Source organism: Myotis brandtii, unplaced genomic scaffold (genome assembly GCF_000412655.1).
Source record: "Myotis brandtii unplaced genomic scaffold, ASM41265v1 scaffold1040, whole genome shotgun sequence".
Classification (NCBI taxonomy): Eukaryota; Metazoa; Chordata; class Mammalia; order Chiroptera; family Vespertilionidae; genus Myotis; species Myotis brandtii.
Genome location: NW_005353498.1, coordinates 296,983 through 316,295, shown reverse-complemented (window position 1 = coordinate 316,295; position 19,313 = coordinate 296,983). Strand labels below are relative to the sequence as shown.

The 19,313-nt window shown below is 48.8% G+C and overlaps 1 protein-coding gene across 4 annotated transcripts in view; it reads left to right on the top strand.

Annotated features, from left to right (window-relative positions):
• The window catches only part of EPS15L1 (epidermal growth factor receptor pathway substrate 15-like 1), a 108,581-nt gene that overhangs the window by 53,830 nt on the left and 35,438 nt on the right, over positions 1-19,313 (top strand). For 3 of the 4 annotated variants that reach the window (XM_014538189.1, XM_014538194.1, XM_014538204.1), the window contains exons 11-16: positions 831-987; positions 1,234-1,319; positions 5,836-5,908; positions 12,734-12,895; positions 13,560-13,757; positions 15,469-15,633. In XM_014538189.1, the coding sequence (XP_014393675.1) occupies positions 831-987; positions 1,234-1,319; positions 5,836-5,908; positions 12,734-12,895; positions 13,560-13,757; positions 15,469-15,633 (841 nt within the window). The remainder of the gene's footprint in view (positions 1-830; positions 988-1,233; positions 1,320-5,835; positions 5,909-12,733; positions 12,896-13,559; positions 13,758-15,468; positions 15,634-19,313) is intronic. The other variant, XM_014538198.1, reaches the window with a different exon arrangement.

Genomic DNA, 19,313 nt, shown 5'->3' with positions numbered 1-19,313 from the left:
GATTAGCGACTTTCAGCCGGCTCCATGCTCCCATGCTCCCTCTGGCCCTGTTCACGGACAATGTTTGGGCCTGAGTTTGCTCAACATTCCCAGCTCTCCTTGCTGTGCATTAGAAAATGATTTCATTTCTGCAGTGACTCCGCGCAGTGGGAAAGGGGCTGCATGTTGAGTGGGCAGTGACTGAATGAAGGGAAGACCTTTCTGGAAGACGTGGAGGCCGAGTCCTTACCATGAAAGGCTTCCCTTCCCATAGCAGCCAGCTCCTGGTTCCTGAGGTGTCATGGAGCTTATGTGCTGCCTTGCCTATCTGCCAGGACAGCAGAAGGCCATGTGGGCAGTGACACCTCAGCAGGGAGGGACTGTCCTGTGCAGCATAGCCTTACTGGGCTTTTCAGGCCCCGTCCCCTTACAGCGACAACCCAAAATGCTGCTGCCATTGTCTCCATTGGAAACCAGTGTCCCAGGCCGTTCAGTGACCCAGGGCTGCAGGAATTGGCTAAAGATCTGAGTGCTCATTTGCCCAGCTTCCATTTCCATAGGAATGACTGTTCTGTCCTGGACCGTTGTGTCCATCACCAGTATATGATAAGTAGCCAGGAGGGAGTCCCCTCCTGCCCCCAGCCCCTCCTCGACCAGAGTCTGGGTGGGAGGCCAGGACTGATCCCCAGAGTAGGATGTTTAGTAGAAAAGGTGTTGCACTATGGCCTGTTGTTTTTATCATCATTATCCAGTTTTTAAAAGCATGGGTCCCGTGACTGGTACTCATTGCTCCGGGTGAATCCTGAATCTGAAGCCTGTGATGAGTAATTAGCGTCCCACATTTCTCCCAGGGCCCTGGCCGATACGAGGCAAACGGGAAAGTTAAGCAAAGACCAATTCGCATTAGCTATGTATTTCATTCAGCAGAAGGTCAGTAAAGGCATCGACCCCCCTCAGGTCCTCTCGCCGGACATGGTCCCACCCTCAGAGAGAGGCACCCCTATCCCGGTGAGTAGCCACTGGCACACCCCTGTCGTATTTGAATCTCTTCCACAGCCCGCCACCAGGTGGCGCTGGCAGCCTGTGTGAGTCTTCCCCACGGGTCTCTGGTGTGTCTGGATGCCCAGCTAGTTCTCAGGCCTGGGGGTTGGGGGAGACATAGATGATATTATCCCTCATTCTAAGACCTACTAGTCCCTGCTGTGGGGTGAGTTCAGTGTGGTAATATGTCAGAGTGTCTGAATTTGGTTCCAGGACAGCTCAAGTTCTCTTGGGTCGGGGGAGTTCACTGGTGTGAAGGAACTGGATGATATCAGTCAAGAGATCGCCCAGCTACAAAGGTATGTGAGAGTGGCTTCTTCCCCTCAGATTCCGAATCTCACACAAACCTACCCCAGGTCGCTATCAGAAGTATTGGAGAGAGGTTCAAAAGCTCCTGGAAAGTGACCATCACTAGTTTGTTCAGCAGAAGTGAAGGGACACAAATTCTCCTGCATTTCTGAAGTGACTTAATGAGCTCGAGTATATGAGTCTTCAGTTGGAGCCAGTGGGCTGTGGGGTCTCAGGCAGGTGGTAACCAGGCAGCACCAGCACCTCCCTCCACCTTCCCCAAAGGCCTTGTTATCTCTGACACATAAAGTGGCTGTGACTCAGGTGGCAAGTTAATGGCTTAGGATTGACAGCTAAACTGTTAGAGGGGCCTCACATCCAGGTCTCCAGCTCCATTCCTGGGTTTCCCCACATGTGAATGAAGGCTTTGGACAGGGTGTTGCACTCTCAGAGTCTGGCATAAAGAAATATGCCCACTTCCTGTAGGTTCCTGTGTTCCTCTTCAGAACTGCATCCTCTTTGTTTGTTTTGTTTTGTTAATCCTCACTGGAGGACATTTTTTCTATTTAATTTCTAGAGAGTGGGAGGGAGAGGGAGAGGGAGAGATCAATGTGAGAGAGGCACATCGATTGATTGCCTCCCACATGCACCCTGACCGGGGCTGCAGCTTGAACCTGCAACCCAGGTACTTGCCCTTGACCAGGAATTGAACCTGAGACCCTTCAGTTTGTGGGCCAACGCTCTAACCACTGAACAGCTCACCAGCCAGGCTGCATCCTCTTTTTAGTTAATTCTGGGAAAGGGGGCACTTTCCTTACTTAGGGACAGTGAGCAGAAGGGCCAGAAGCGCTTTGCCCTCCATGGGAAAGAGAGCACTTGTAGGATGGGGCAAAAGTAGGTTTATAGTTATGAGTATGCAAAACAGAGTTTACTCTTGTATTATTACTTACTAGAGGCCTGGTGCATGAAATTCATGCACTTGTGGGGGGGGTCCCTCAGCCCGGCCTGCCCTCTCACAGTCTGGGAGCCTTTGGGGGGGATGTCTGACTGACTGATCAGGGGAAGGCGACGCCCATCACACCTCTGCTGCTGCCACTGCCGGCAGCACAAACCTCAGCCGGCCCTGATTACCTGAGGGCCTGTGCCCTCTCGCAGTCCAGGAGCCCTCGGGGGATGTCCGACTGATGGCTTAGGCCCGCTTCCCACAGGGAGCGGGCCTAAGCCGTCAGTCGGACACCCTTAGCGCTGTCACGGAGGTGGGAGAGGCTCCTGCCACTGCCACTGCACTCACCAGCCATGAGCCCGGCTTCTGGCTGAGCGGTGCTCCCCCTGTGGGAGTGCACTGAGCACCAGGGGGCATCTCCTGTGTTGAGCGTCTGCCCCCTGGTGGTCAGTGCATGTCATAGCGACTGGCTGTTCCGCCGTTGGGCCAAAACCGGCTCTCCGACATCCCCCGAGGGGTCCCAGATTGCGAGAGGGCGCAGGCCAGGCCGAGGGACCCCACCAGTGCACGCTCAGGGCCGGGGAGAGACATGGGAGATTGGCCAGCTGTGGAGGGACAGCGGGAGGGCTCCGGGGTGTGTCTGGCTCCTCTTGCTCAGTTCCGATTGGCTGGACCCCAGCAGCAAGCTAACCTACCGGTCAGAGCGTCTGCCCCTGGTGGTTATTGTAGGTCACAGTGAGCAGTTGAGTGGCCTTAGCATATCATTAGCATATTACGCTTTGATTGGTTGAACGGCCAACCAGATGACCAGATACTTAGCACATTAGGCTTTTATTATATAGGATTGTATTATTTTCCATAGGAACAACTGTAAGCCTACTTTTGTCACCCCCTGTATTTATACAAAAATAAAATGGCAGTATTTTGCCAGAGTGGGTTGGATTCCACTCACAGCTGGGGGCCCTCAGCTACAGAGGTATGTGTGAGTGGCTTCTAGCCCTCTCAGAGCCCTGAGAAAGCAAAGGCAGGTCAGATGTCAGGTGGGCCTGGTTGGGTGGGTTACAAAGCCTGAGCCTGGGCTGCCTGCAGAAGCCAGACTCCCCTTCATGCTCAGTCCAGAGGATGGCCCCCGTTCTTCCCCTAGTTCCAGGGGCTGTGTCCTCCAAACCAGAGATCAATCAACCTTGCAAGACGGAGAGGGTCTGTGAAGGCGGAGGCCAGTGTCCTAGAGCCCCATCAGGCTGTTAATCAGGACAGCAGGTGGAGGAACATAGGGTCCTATAAAGCAAGGGTTGGGGTCTTAGGAGGGGCATCAGTGTCCAAGTCAGGCCAGGGGAACCTCTACAGCTGTGCAGCCTCTGACAGCCAGGAGTGTTCCCTCTGAAGGCGAGAGGCCAGTAAGAGCATCTATCTACAGGAGGCTGGGCCTGGAGTAGCCCCAGATGGCAGCTTTGAGAGGAACTCAGCAAGCTGTGGCTGGTGGGGGTTGTGGCGACACCTGCTGCCTCTCCCTTTTCAACGTGATCCAATCATAATGGGTTGGATCTAAAAAGGACATTGTTAGGTAGTTCTTAGGCTTCTGGAAACGAATATTCAGATGGTTACCGTTGTTTCATATCTGGCAGAATGTCCTAAAGAAGGCCTTCTTGTGCAAGTGCTGGCAGGGTGCATTGGCCAGTGATGTTCCTGCCACCGAGACAGCCCCTTTGGGCACAATAAGAGTGACTTAGTGCATACAACAAACTGCTATAGACTGTGGGGCTTAAAAACAGACATTTACCTCTTGAGGTTCCAAGATCAAGGTACCAGCAGGTCTGGTGTTTGGTGAGGTTGCCTCCTGGTTCATAGATGGCTATCTTCTCTCTATGCCCTCACATGGCAGATGGGATGAAGGAGCTCTCTGGGGTCTTTTTTATAAGGGCCCTAATCCTGTTCATGAGGGCTCCTCCATCCTCCTGTTACCATCACTTTGGGGGTTAGGGTTTCAGCATATGAATTTGAGGGGCACAAACGTTCAGTCCATAAGGAGGAGAATGAGACTGGTTTCTGCCACCGGGGGTTGATAGCTCTGTGCAGTTGAGGAGACAGGCAGGGCCCCACTGAGCACCTGGTGTGCATAGTGGCCAACCACAGCCTCCTGCTAGGGATTAGCTGGGGGCAGCCCTGGGACCCGAGAGCCTCACTACCACTTTTAAAAATATATATTTTATCGATTTTTTACAGAGAGGAAGAGAGAGAGATAGAGAGCTAGGAACATTGATCAGCTGCCTCCTGCATACCTCCTATTGGGGATGTGCCTGCAACCAAGGTACATGCCCTTGACTGGAATCGAACCTGAGACCTTTCAGTTCGCAGGCTGACGCTCTATCCACTGAGCCAAACCACTTAGGGCGTCACTACCACTTTTTGCTGCCAGCCTCTAAACCCCACCCTACTTGCATCTTCAAATTTCTCACCATGGCTCCCCCAGCCAAGCTTTGCTTTTCTCTTCATGTTGTCTAGAATGTTCTTCCACCATGTCTGCCATTCACAGACCACCTCCCTGAAGAGCACTTTCCTTTCCTTATCCTGTTGGGTTTACTTTGTGGCCCTTAGATTGTATTCATTTGTGCATTGATTTGTCACCTGTCTTCCCACTGGACTGTGAGCTTCATGAGGGTAGGAGCCTCTGGTGGTGTGTCCCCAGGTCCTCAGCCCTCGGTGCTTCCAAGCAGTAGATGCTCTCTATTTAGTGAGTGAGTGAATATAGGATTTGAAGAAGATTAAACAGCTTAAAATATCACATATTTATTAATGCACAGCTCTAGGGACCAGAAGTCCCAAGGGGCTTGCCTGGGCTCCCTGGTCAGGGTCTGACAGAGCCAAGGTCAAGGGTGCTCGCTTGTTCTCCTTCGCTCCTGAAACATCAGTCTTTAAAGTCCTCCTCGCCATGGGCATCACTCTGACTCCCTCTTTGAAAATCCTTTGCTTTAAAGGGCTCTCATGTCCACAGTGGGAGTGATGCCTCATTCCATCCACAGGTTTTCCCCATGCTTTCAGGCGAGGGGATCACTTAGAGTAGTAGTCGGCAAACTGCGGCTCGAGAGCCACATGCGGCTCTTTGGCCCCTTGAATGTGGCTCTTCCACAAAATACTGACTTCAAGGGGCCAAAGAGCCGCATGTGGCTCGAGAGCCTCAGTTTGCCGACCACTGACCTAGGGCAAATGGTCCCTGGGGTCATTCCTAGACTTCCATGGGTTTCCATAGGGATGGATGGAATTGGGTCTTTTTTTTTTTTTTAATGTATTTTTATTGATTTCAGAGAAGAAAGGAGAGGGAAAGAGGGACAGAAACATCAATGATGAGAGAGAATCACTGATCGGCTGCCTCCTGCACCCCCACCACTGGGGATTGAGTCCGCAACCCGGGCATGTGCCCGTATCGGAATCAAACCCAGGACCCTTCAGTCTTCAGGCCGACGCTCCATTCACTGAGCCAAAGCAGCTAGGGCTGGAATTGGGTCTTGAGAAGTCAGGTGGAGAATCTGCACTATGGTGACAGTTAACTTACTCTGTGCTTTCATGAAATATCTTTAAACTCTCAGGGAGAAATACACACTGGAACAAGACATTCGAGAAAAGGAAGAGGCCATCAGACAGAAAACGAACGAGGTGCAGGTAAGCATGGTGCACCTTCTGGTCAGGTTGTCCTGTGTCAAATGCAGGGCAGGGAGTTTCATCAGTGGTGGCAGGATGGGGTCATGGGGAAAGTGGCCCTGCACTCACTGGGAATTGGAGCTCTGTGGGCATTTCCAAGTGAATTTTCTTAAGTTCCCTATAATCATAGACAGGGGCTTTAAAAATTTATTGAGATAAACAATTTGTGTAATGTAAAATTCACTATTTTGGAGTGTATAATTCAGTGGTTCTTAGCATATTATGTTGCCTAATCATCATCTCTAATCCTAGAATAATTTCATCACCTCAAAAAGTTACTTCATAACCATTAGTAGTCACTCCCCATTTCCCCTTCCTTGGAAGGCTCTAATCTGCTTTCTGTCTCTCTGGATTTTTAAAAAATATTTTTATTTACTTTTATAAGTATATTTTTATTGATTTCAGAGAGGAAGGGAGAGGGAGAGAGAGGTAGAAACATCATTGATGAGAGAGAATCATTGATTGGCTGCCTCCTGCATGCCCCCCACTGGGGATCGAGCCCAAAACCTGGGCATGTATTCTGACCGCAAATCGAACCGTGACCTCCTGGTTCATGGGTTGGCACTCAACCTCTGAGCCACACCGGCCGGGCTGTCTTTATGAATTTGTCTGTTCTGGACATTTTATATAAATAGGATCGTACAACATGTGGTCTTTTGTGTCTGGCTTCTTTCAATCAGCCTGAATTTGTGAGGTTCAGACAATGGCCTCTAACTTGTCTTAGAACATTCTTGCTCCGAGTGTTTCCTAGTGGGTGGTGGTGATGGCAGAGACTGGGATTGTCTAACTACCTGGGCTCAAACTCGGCTCTCCTTAGTAGCTTGATTTTGGACAAGTTACTGAATGTAATGTCTCTGGGCTTTGTGTGACATTGGTAATGAGTGTTCTACTCTTCTGGGATGTGGAGCTCGAGCATGGGGTCTGGCACATGCTCAGTACTCACTTGGGGCCAACTCAGCTATTCAATGAGCAGAGGGGAGGTTGCACCAGGAGCAAAATGGTCAGCACCTGGGAACTACACCCTTGAAGAGACATAAGTTCCTGCAACGTCCCAGGTGTGAATGCAGAGAGAAGGCACTGTCCCTGGGGAGGACTTGAGTTGGCCATGGGTCCCTGAGCTGGGACTGGCTCTGCGTGGGGTTCTTGAGTGCTTTGAACTCAGAGCTGGGGGAAGGAGGAGCACAGTGGAGCAATCAGGATGCCAGCCACCACATCCCACCTTGGTGACCATGGATGGGTGGCTTAGCTTCCCAGCCTTCATCTCTAGCTGGCAGTGAGGATCAGTGCATGGGCTGCTCTGCATAGAGCTGAGACCAGCATTTGGTCCCAGTGTGTGCTACATGAGTGGCTGGTTTGTTCTGGGCCACCTCTTACGATGGGGACCTGAGTCTGGGCTAGGGGAAGCCAAGTCAGGCTCACAATCCTTCTACTTATTCCCTGCATTTACCCACGAGGGGCTGGAACTTTATGAGACATGGGGTGGATGGCACTTGATGCCTGTCCACTGGCCCTGTGAGAAATGTCTTCTGTCATAGCTGCAGTCTGCAGACAGGGTGGGGTGGATGTGTCTACTCAGCTTTAGGACTTTCATTGGTTCACACTCTACTGTGTCCAGACCCTTCTTCACTGGTTTCTCAGTCTCTGCTTATTGGCAGTGAGGACTGAGCCTTAGATGGTCTCCTGGAATGTTCTGGGTCGGAAGGCAGGGACTGGCCTACCTCTGATATTCAGTGCTTTTTTTTTTTAAATCCTCACCTGAGGATTTTTTTCCCCATTGATTTTTAGAGAGAATGGAAGGGAGGAGGTGAGACAGAGAGAAACATAGATGTGAGAGAGACACATTGATTGGTTGTCTCCCACATGCACCCCAACCATGAACGGGGATCGAGCCTGCAACTGAGGTATGTGCCCTTGACCAGAATTGAACCTGCAACCCTCAGTCCACTGAGCCAAACCAGCCAGGGCTGATATTCAGTGCTTTTATAAGAGCATCTCTTAGGTGAAGTGACTATCAAATAAAGTTCATGAAGAACAGTTATTTTATTTTTTAATGTTATTTTATTGTTTAAGATATGACAAATAGTAGTACGTATGTCTCCTTTTTTTCCCATTGACCTTCCCCCGGCCTCCCCTCTCCCCCCCCCCCCCACACACACACATACACATCCCACCCAGGTACCCACATTGCTTCACCTTCTATCCTTTCATTTCTTGGTGTGGTGTGGTGGAGCTGGCCTTCCCTTCCCTCATGTCTTTTTTTTTTTTAAATATATTTTTATTGATTTCAGAGAGGAAGGGAGAGGGAGAGATAGAAACATCAATGATGAGAGAGAATCATTGATCGACTGCCTCCTGCACGCCCCCTACTGGGGATCAAGTCCACAACCTGCGCATGTGCCCTCGACAGGAATCAAACCCGGGACCCTTCAGTCCACAGTCCGATGCTCTATCCATTGAGCCAAACCAGCTAGGGCTCCCTCATGTCTTAACCCAGCCTGAGTGGTTCTCCCTTCCCACCTCATTGCCTAAGCCAGCTATGGTTTGCATTCTGATCACTGAGGATCTGGGTGCTGTAATGTCATTTAACTACCAAGGAAACCAGTCACTGGGTCTCCGGCATCTGCTCCCAGCCAATTCTGAGAAAGCCATTGGGTCTTTGCAGATATTCAATCTAAAGTCCTGGAGCTACTGTCCCCTCTGGTCTGTGGCAGGCATGGTGAGACCCCCTGGAGCCCCTACTGGTGGGCTCCAGCAGTGTACCCCTGCCAGCTTTACGACACTTGGGTACATGTGCACCTTGATAGACCCCCCCTCCCCCCCCCAGCTGGGAGGAAGCCTAATTCTAGCCAGGCCAGCCCAGTTCTTTGGGGGCCTCCTTTGTAAGCTGGCTAGAATGATGGCAGCTCCTTGGTCAGGGACAGAACAGTATATTTTTCTTACAGTTCTATGAAAACAGGTTTACCTTTCATTCCTGTTGCCTTTTCCCAGATGGGTCAGGCCAGGATATCATGCAGCACACCTGCTGGCACAGCTGTGGGTCAGGGCCCAGTGTGGAGTGGGAGCCCTTTGTTCCACTCAAGTCAGTTTATGTTTGGTTTTAAGTAGCAAAAGCTCAGCTCAGCCTCAGCCCCCACAGTCCTGTTCACGTCACCTCCCTCCCTCATCCTGCCCTGGGCATCTCTCAGCTCCATTTCCTTTGCTACCCACTACTGTGCTGGTGAGGGCCTGCGGCATCTTTTTGTTTTGTTTTTTTAGCAACAGTTTTACTGAGATATAATTCACCCATTTGAATTGTATAATTCAGTGGTTTTTAGTATATGCACACAGTTCTACAACCACCACCACCACAATCAATTATAGAACATTTTCATCACTCTAAAAAGAAACCTTATTCCATTAGCCATCACTTTCCATCCCCCTCCCCCAGCCCATGAGAACTAATCTGCTTTCTGTCTCTATGGATTTGCCTGTTCTAGACATTTTATATAAATGAGATTATACACCAAGTGGTCTTTTGTGTCTGGCCTCTTTTTTGTGTGTTTTTTGTTATTGTTGTTAATCCTCACCCAAAGATATTTTTTCCATTGATTTTAGAGAGAATGGAAGAGAGGGAAGAAAGGGGGACAGAGAGGGAGAGAGAGGGAGAGAGAGACATCAATGTGAGAGAGACACATCAATTGGTTGCCTCCCACATGCGCCACAACCCTACTGGGGCTGGGGATCGAACCTGCAACCCAGGCATGTGCTCTTGACTGGAATCGAACCTGGGACCCTTCAGTCCGCAGGCTGATGCTCTGTCCACTGAGCCAAACTGGCTAGGGCATCTTTTCATTTTCTTGATGGTATCCTTTGAAGTACAAAAGTTTTAAATTTTTGTGAAGCTCAGTTTTTTTATTCCTTTTTTTTTTTTTTTTTTTTTTTTGCTTTTGGTGTTACATCTAAGAACCCACTGCCAAGCCCAAGGTCATTAAGATTTATCCCATGTTTTCTTCTAAGAATTTTATAGTTTTAGCTCTTTGACTTATTTTGAGTTAATTTTTATATATGGTGTGAGGTAAGGGTCCAGTTTCACTCTTTTGTATGTAAAGATTCAGTTGTCCCAGTGCTCTTAGTTGAAAATGCTATTCTTTCCCCCACTGAATGGTCTTGGCACTCATCAGAAATTCAATTAGCCATAGACGTGTGGGTTTATTTCTGGACTCTCAGTTCTATCCCATTGACCTCTATATATATCTCTCCTTATGCCAGTACCACACTGTCTTGACGACTGAAGCTTTGTGGTAAGTTTTGAAATAAAAAAGTATGAGTCTGTCAACTTTGTTTTTCTTTTTCCAGATTTTGTTAGTTAGACTGGCTCCAGGGTTGAGTGTTGACCTATGAACCAGAAGGTCATGGTTAATTCCTGTCAGGGCACATGCCCAGGTTGCGGGCTCAATTCCCAGTTTGGGGCTGCCAGGCAGCCAATCAGTGATTCTCTCTCATCATTGATGTTTCTATCTCTCCCTCTCCCTTCCTCTCTGAAATCAATAGAAATATATATTCCAAAAAAAAAGATCGTTTACCCCAAAACCGGTTTGGCTCAGTGGATAGAGCATCGGCCTGCGGACTGAAAGGTCCCGGGTTCGATTCCGGTCAAGGGCATGTACCTTGGTTGCGGGCACATCCACAGTAGGAGATGTGCAGGAGGCAGCTGATCGATGTTTCTCTCTCATTGATGTTTCTCTCTCATCGATGTTTCTAACTCTCTATCTCTCTCCCTTCCTCTCTGTAAAAAAAAGTCAATAAAATATATTTAAAAAAAAAAAAGATCGTTTGATTAGTCTGGATCCCTTGAATTTCCTTATGAATTTTGGAATCTGTTGACAGTTTCTACACAGAAGCCAGTTGGGGTTCTGGTGGGGATTTCATTGAGTCTGTGGGTTGTCTGCATTATTTCTGTTCTGTCTTTGCTCAGACACCTCCCCCACTGTGACTCCAGTGCCCTTCCTAAACGCGCTGATGAGTCTTTGTCTCTGCAATGCTCTTTAATGGCTCCTTATCCATTTCGGAACAAAGCCCAGATTCTTTGACATGCCTAGGCTGTTGGCCACCTGCTGTCCCAGGCTGCCACACTTCGTCTCCCCCTCCCCCATCACCTGTCCTTCCCTCAGATGTGGTAAACCTACACCCGGACTCTCCACCACCAACCCCCTTTCAGACATTCTGTGTTATCTCCCAAACGTGTCAGACTTGAGATGTGCTCTTTGAATTAAAGGTCAGGGGCAGGGAGACTGCGGAGTAGAGAACGCAGCTCTCCAAAATAACTCAGAGATGCCTTTTGCCTGTTGAAAGAAGAGAGAGCCGAGATGTTCTTGTCCTCAAAGCAGGGAGAGGGAGACCATGCACAGTCTTCTGGTTTTGTCCTGAAAAGGCACCAGCCACCTGCAGCTCTGGCCAGCCCTGGGGATCAGCCTTACCACTTGTCCTTCCTCACCCCCACTAGAGATCCTCAAATTCACCCCTTTCTTTGAGTCCACAGCTACCACCTTGCCTAGGCCACTGTCACCTCTCCCTGGACCCAGCCTGAACCCTCTGCCCACCATCCTGGCTCCCTCTGTTGGCTCCTCAGGCTACATTCTCTTCTGCCATCCTATTTCAGATAGATAAGACATTCCATTAGACTTGTCTGGTTGGAAATCAAAGATGAGAGCCTCCTGTCCCCTTTGGTCTCCAGGGATGCAGTGGATTTGCTCCCAGGAGGCCTTCCCTTGTGCATGTTTAAGGAGAGACAGCTATGCATATTCTCACCTTCCTGTTTGCACGAATGCCAGGGTGCAAAACACATGTGCTCTGTTGCGCACCTTGTTCATTTCACATTGCAACTGGGAACTTGAGATCCCTTGAGCGGGCTGTACCGTAAGTCATCAGCCAGCCCTGCCTGGTTGAATTTGCATTGTTGATGATTTTGCTGTTACAGATGTTTATGTTGTCACATGTTCCATATACTTCTAGGATGCTTCTCCTAGGAGTGCAGTTGTCAGGGCCAAGGATTCCTGGACTGGCCGTCTCTGTAGATATGGCTGACTTGGAGGGGCTTTAGCAGTGGAGAGTCAGCAGGTCCCACGTCCGCATTTGAACAGTCTCCAGGGGCTTCCCACTGCAGAAGCCAGGCAGCCTCTGCCGCCCTCATCCTGCTTCCCTTTGCTCCACTGGAATGGACATCCCTACACCCCTTGGAGCTCCCTGGCCCCTTCCACCAGGCCTCTGTATTGGATCTTTGAATTTACTTGAGACTGGTGAACACAGGGCATGTCTGAGATAACATGGTCACATTCCTGCCTCTTTTTCTGGTTGCCACCTGCTTGTTCTTTGGGTCCATCCTAAGTGGTACTTCCACTGGGGTCTTCTCCACCCATGTAGCATCAGTCTGGTCTCCCCATACCCCCCGTGACTCCACCAGCACCCATGCTGTCTCTTCATGCCTTTCATCCCAATTCATTTGTGTTTAGATGTCTCCTGTCTCCTGCCCACCCCCAGCCATAGGTCCCTGGAGAGCTCTTTTCGTCAGGGACCCAGCCCCTCTCCCAGTGCCTGGCCTCTCTTAGGCCATCGGTAAATATTTGCTGAAGGGACTTAATGAGAGATTGAGCCAAGTCACCCAGCTGAGATGCACACATTCACAGTGGGTGTGTGCAGGGTGCCACCCCGAGCACAGATGTCCAGGGGCTCCAGCCCAGGCTGTAACCTGTTATATCAGCATGGCTCGTTTTCACCAGTCTCAAGTAAATTCACACAACCCTTCCCTAGGAATTACAAAATGACTTAGACCGGGAAACAAGCAGTTTACAAGAGCTGGAAGCTCAGAAACAGGATGCCCAGGACCGCCTGGATGAAATGGACCAGCAGAAGGCCAAACTCCGAGACATGCTGAGTGACGTCAGGCAGAAGTGCCAGGATGAGACTCAGATGGTGAGTCCCGCTGGAGTCCAGCATGGGGAGGGAGAGGCAGAAGTGCCAGGATGAGACTCAGATGGTGAGTCCAGCATGGGGAGGGATCTTCCCAAGGGCTTCTCCAAGCTCACGATGACCTTGAAACACAATGTGAAGAACCCTGCTGGTTTGATAGAGTAGTTGGACATATCATTTGGAAAAATGTTTACACATTTGGGATTTGACCTCAGTCTCACTTGCCAAGTTGAGGAGAGATCAGCCTTGATCCCCAGGAACCTATGTGTTGTTCCTTGATCCCCAGGAACAACCTACCCTGGCCCGCGCCTGACAGCATGGGAGTCCAGCACACCTCTCTCCTTCCTCTGCTATCCTACCTGCTTGTTACAACCAGGGAGGCCCTAGCCTCAGCAGATTATAAAACCCTCTTAGGCCTCGTATGGGGACATTCAACCACTAGGACAGATTGCTTGTGTTTGTTCGAGCTTGAGCTTGAGTTCCTCTTTATCCCAACATGACTTTCTGTTAGTCACATGGGTGAGCATGTCTGCCTTGTTGTTTCTGTCTTTGTTTTGGGTGTAGAGGGCCCGTGAGGAAGTCAGGTGTCCGGCCTCCCTGGCTTAGCTTGTTCAAAAACCATGAACTAAGAATTCTCCCTTTGGAGCCATATTTCATCTTATTTCAGATTTCCTCATTGAAGACCCAGATCCAATCGCAGGAATCTGACCTGAAGTCCCAGGAGGACGACCTGAACCGGGCCAAATCGGAACTGAACCGGCTGCAGCAGGAAGAGACCCAGCTGGAGCAGAGCATTCAGGCTGGAAAGGTTCAACTGGAAACCATTATCAAGTCTCTGAAGTCCACACAAGATGAAATCAACCAGGTATCTCCCTGGGAGCAGGCCCTACCAAGGCCTAGGGTTTTCTGCCAAGCAGAGCAGCTGCCATGAGCTGTTTGACTGGCGGGGCCAAGTGTCTGCCCTGAGGCCTCTTGTTCCCTTTGCTCTCACTCACTTCACTAGCGTCCTGCCACCTGGAGGTTAATTGCTGAGAACCCCTGGTATGTGTTCTAGCATCATGCTGACTTTGGTCTCACTCTTTTCCCTTCCCTGCCTGAGTGCATCTCATTTTCAGGAGTGGGCAGGGGCAGAATGAAGGGCATTAAATTAATGGCTCACTGGGAGAGAGCCTTGGGTTCAGGAAATGATCTAATCAGCCTGGTTCTCCCATAAGCATGAGTGTGGGAGACATGTCCAGTGCCTCTCTGTTCCCATGCAATTTGAAGACTATTACATTGAGGAGGCCCCAACCTATAATGAGCATTGTTGAATGCAGCACCCTGTTCAGGTCTTCAAGCTTCCTGGGCAGCCCCTCCCTGTCCTGCTCTGATGTGAAGGCCATGTGGCCTCCAGCGCTGCTTACCAGGAGAGGGAGAGCTCTTTTCCTGCCCACTATATGTGACAGCCATAGGACTCCCTGCTGGCCCTTGGGTCTCCCTCGTACAAAATGGGGGTTATGTGTGCCCTCAGCAGTATTGAAATGGCTATTTGTGCTTCCTTCCTTCCTTTCTTTTTTTTTGTTAATTCTCACCTGAGGACATTTTTTCCATTGCTTCCTCAAAGAGAAAGGGAGGGAGGGAGGGAGAGAGAGAAACAGCGATATGAGAGACACATGGATTGGTTGCCTCCTGCATGTGCCCTGACCAGGGGCAGGGAGTGAACCCACAACCCAGGTACATGCCCTTGACCGGGAATTGAACCCAAGACCCTTTGGTGTGCAGGCTGACACTCTAATCACTGAGCAACACCAGCCAGGGGCTGTGCTTCCTTTCTTAACTAAATAGAACTTTTGTTCTCTTTGACAGTTTACAGACAAAAATTTATCACAAACATGTACTAGGGGGGATTTAATAACTAAATTGTGTTTTGTTAACATCTGTAGGATTATATTAAATAGTTTTAGAATTTGTAAAATCTTCATAGGAGCCAGGATATAAGAGTATGTTATTAATAAGAATGATAATGATAATAACAGTAACTGCTATTTATTAATGCCCACCCTGCCAGACTCTGTCTTACTTATGATTTCAAATGGTTCACTTTGGAGAAGAGGGAACAGAGAGGTTAGGTCACCAGCCTGAGGTCATGCTGTGTGTACGAGACATTTAAAGTAAATGCCCGGGTCTGTCTGACCTCATAGGTTGTCTTCCTTTCCTGGGCCTCACACGTCTTCTCTAGGACAAGGAGGAACAAGTGGGTAATAAAAACCCTATAAAAGAGAGTATTACTTTGAACAGATTGTGAATCTGGGTTTTGTCTAATTTCAGTTTGTTTAGAATTGACAAATGTTTGTTTGAGCTCATGCCTCTCTCAGGGGCTGGGGATACGGAGAGGTCTTCTGGGGCCATGAGAAGGACCTTGTCTTGGTTTATGAGGGTTCTCACTTCTTGTAAATATGGTGACAGGGTCACCTACTCCTTATAGATGGGTAATTTAGTTACCCACACGAGTTGCTCAGGGTTGTATGAAAAACATGTCTCACTTGAGAATTTTTCCCTAAATGCCACTTGATGCAAGTGATGTCTTTGTTGTGCAGGCAAGAAGCAAACTTGCCCAGCTGCACGAAAGCCAGCAGGAAGCCCACAGGAGCCTGGAGCAGTACGACGAGGTGCTCGATGGGGCCCATGGCGCCAGCCTGACCAACTTAGCTGACCTGAGCGAGGGTGTCTCCCTGACAGAGAGGGGCGGTTTTGGAACCATGGTAAAGGTGGAATAAATATATTCTGGTCCTGGGATCAGGTCCCACACTGGGATCCGAGAATGCCCCTCCCACTCGGTCCAGCACTTGCCAGCTTTGTTCTATCCAAGTGCAGGGCGTTTCTCATTTTCACTGCTGCTTTGAGAGTCCCCACCAGCCCCGCAGCCCAGCGTATGTGGCCGTGCTTCATCCAGGGCAAAGCAATGGGATAGGCCTGACCCCTTTGTAAAACCACTTTTTAAAAGACTTCCATCTCCGTGGGCCAATCACCCAAATATGGAAGGCTTCCCAAACTTAACCAAACTTGGATCAGTCTCCTAAATTGTGAAACCCACATCCTGCTAATGGAGGGACTGAGGAAATGTGTTTGTCTGTTTCCACAAGGAGCACCTTGAAAATCAAATGTATTGATAAAGAGAAAGAAAATAGCCCTCTTGGGACATTGCTGTCTCACCTACGAATTGGCCTCTGTTCTGAAATTTTGGTTACATTTGAAACCTGGCACATGAGTCCAAACCTCATGAACCTGGGGGCCCTGATCAAGGCCCGAGGGGCTGTTGACCTCTTGGGTTGCTGTGGCCTCTCAGGCTTCTGGCATCCAGCAGGTGCTACTTTTTCCTTAGATTGTCGTGCCTCCCTGTTCCCACCAGTCTGCCTTTGTAGCCCTGAGCCCTGGTGTGTGCTGTTTCCAATTTAGTCTGGCTGAGGAGAGTGTCTCTGTGCTCTTGAGGGTGCCAGTGGGACGTGGTTGGTCTTGATGGGCTTGTTGTGCTTTGCTCCCAAAGCCTTTAGCAGCTCACCTTGCACTTCATCTCTCTCTTCCAGGGCTCCCCTTCCAAGCCCTCCTTCTGCTCCCAGCTTTGTCTGCTTCCTGGATTCCTTTCCTCCTTGTAATTGGACAGCCTTTCTCGCTCTCAAGACTCGGTTCTTTATGTTCATTCTTTGACATGTTTCTTTTCTCAGTAGCCAAGTACTCAGTCCCAAGAATTTACGAGGAAGCTGAGCTTCCTTCCCCACATTGCTTAGAATATGCTGGTGGTGTTCTCATCTGTCTCCTCTCTCTGGCCATCGTTGCCTCCCTCAGCCATTCAGACTCCTCACTCTTGTGGAATTGTAAATAGGCGACATATCCGCTCTTGGGCCCATCGTCAGCTTGAATGTAGACGATGAATGTTCATTCTTCATGAAGTGCGTGGGACAGAATTTCCTGCTTGGGGTCTGGCTCCCTCAGTGTGTATTTCAGCTTCACAACCCTGCTCTTACTTTCCCCCTCCTCGTCACCAGTCCCCTCCCATGGCTTTCGGCTTGTCTGATTCTGTGCTAGTTCAGGGAACACCTTGCTCTTAAACTGTTTGGCAGGGTTTGAAAAAATTGGTTTCCTTGGATAAAAGTTGGCAGTGAAGTGGCAATTTGCAAGTGGCCAGTGATTCCTCCTTCCCCATTGCCCACAGATTTTTTTTTAACCTTTCTTTATTTTTGTTCTTCTAAGTGGAGCAGCGTTTACATGAGAGTCAGTTCATCTTGGAATGTTGATGTCAGTTATGTTACATAGAAACTTGCAACTGATACCTGAAAGAAAAACTATTTATCTTGTACAAATACAGTTTTTAAAGCATTTTTTTGGTTTGTTTCCATTTCTTAATAAACACTTTGAAGAGGGCTTTTTATTTACTCCTGAACATTTCAAGACTGCTCCAAAGGAGAGGGAGCTCTTAGTTCTCTCCGAGACGGGCGAAAGTGAGGGGTTTAGTCCTAAGATTAGTATAACCACAGAGCTGCATCTAGAACTTTCTAAAAGCCTAGGCACTACTACTAAAATTACTAAGTTTAGTGTTAAGCTCACACTGTGTTACTTTGTCCAAGAGACACAGCATTCTTAAAGTCATGGTTATGTCTTTTCTCTCATTGGATGATGAGTATGTTGACCTCTTGCCCTTGATGTCAATATCCAACCAATCTGTCTAGTAGAGAGTAGGTTATAAATCAACCCCAATTTAAACCTTGCTGAGAACTCATCCTGAAAGACTGGGCTGTCTGTCACATCCAGTCCCAGTGACACACAGGAGCCAGTGTTACTGACACTCCACAGCTGATTATTTTTTTTATTTTTTATTTTTTAGAAATGAGGTAATTGGCTTTATTTAGGATTATAGAAGTGATATATAAAACATAGGAAGAGTTCACAGCTGATTATTAAATAGGAATTTTGTTAGCTGGTTGTTCAACTTTGATAACTTGAAATCGGCCACAATGTCTTTACACCACAGGAATTGGCAGAATCTGCCCATCAGGGCTTTTATTCCAGAAAGCTGGTTCACCAGTACACCACTGCCCAGTCCCATTTAAAGGGAAGGAATGTCACAGAAACCCCTTTGATGTCCTTTCACAGGTGTCATTTCTATTTCCTATGAAGTACAAAACTTGAGACTGGTCACTGAACTTATGTTTGAAGGCATTTTAACCTTTGCCAAGGGACGTTTCATTCATACCATGCTGGTCTGCTGCACTTGTATTTCCCAAGTTGGCAGATGGCTCATTTCTCGTGGGTGGAAAAGATTATGGTATCTCTGTACCAGGGGAAATCTAGTTTTCTGCTCTGAATCTGTGAAATGGAACCCAAACCCCCAGTGGTTACCCTAACCACATGAGTCTTGCTAAGGTCTTCTGAGGCTTTTCCTTTGAAGGGGAGGGAGCAATGGCTGCCTCCGGGAGATAATTGCCCCTGGGAGAGAGTGGAGACCTGACTTTCAGTTTAGGGTACTCATGGTTGGAGCTTCCAGAATCAGTCTTTTCTCTGACATTGTCCACTGGTATTTGGCAGTCTTTCAAATGATGATGGAAAACACTTTTAAAAAGCAAATCAAAACAAATCCAATCAACTTGTAAATTGGTGCCAATTAAAAATGAAAGAAACGTTATTCTTAAGTCCTGGCTTCATCTGTGTTGTGATCCCTCCTGATCCTTCTGGAGTAGGTACCTTGCTCCATGGTACAGTTCGAGAGGCTTATTTCCCCCTGGCCTCCTGGCTTCCTTAGATTAGGACTCCATCCTATTTTCTGTGTCTGAGAGCCCCACTGGGTGCTCCTTGGGTACCCATCTTGTGGTCATTAGCACCACAATGTCCCTACAGAACTGCGCTCTGCCATGCCACCAGTCGCGGTGCTTGCAGACCTCTGTACTTACTTGCCTAAGAACCTGCTGTGGTTTCCCCACCTTGGGAAGGTTTCCCCACCCTGGCTGGAGGCTCCAGATAATCTTTCCCAGGTAAGAACAATTGCTTCATATTCATCAGAGGCCAGGGGTGTTGGTTCGTTTTTTCCAAAGCCCAAGGCTTCCTGTTAGCCCGGTGCCTCTGAGAGCCATCCTGCCCCAGGTGGACTGGCTCATGTGGTAGGAAGCCTCGTCAGGAATCTTCCTTTGGCACCTTTGATGTCATTTCCCAGTAACCGCTGTTTGTATTTTGACCAAAGCTCCAGCTCTTTTATTTGGTTTTGGTCAATTGGAAGAATGGATTCATGTGCCAGCCCCATAGATGCTGGCACATTCACCAGAGTCAGGGAGGATGTTGTGCTTTTAAATATCACAGTGAAACTTTCATGTTTTCACTGAGGATGTGTCTTTATTAACCAAAACACTCAGTATTTTTAAGCCAAATGCATTGTTCCCTTGCATACTGCAAACTC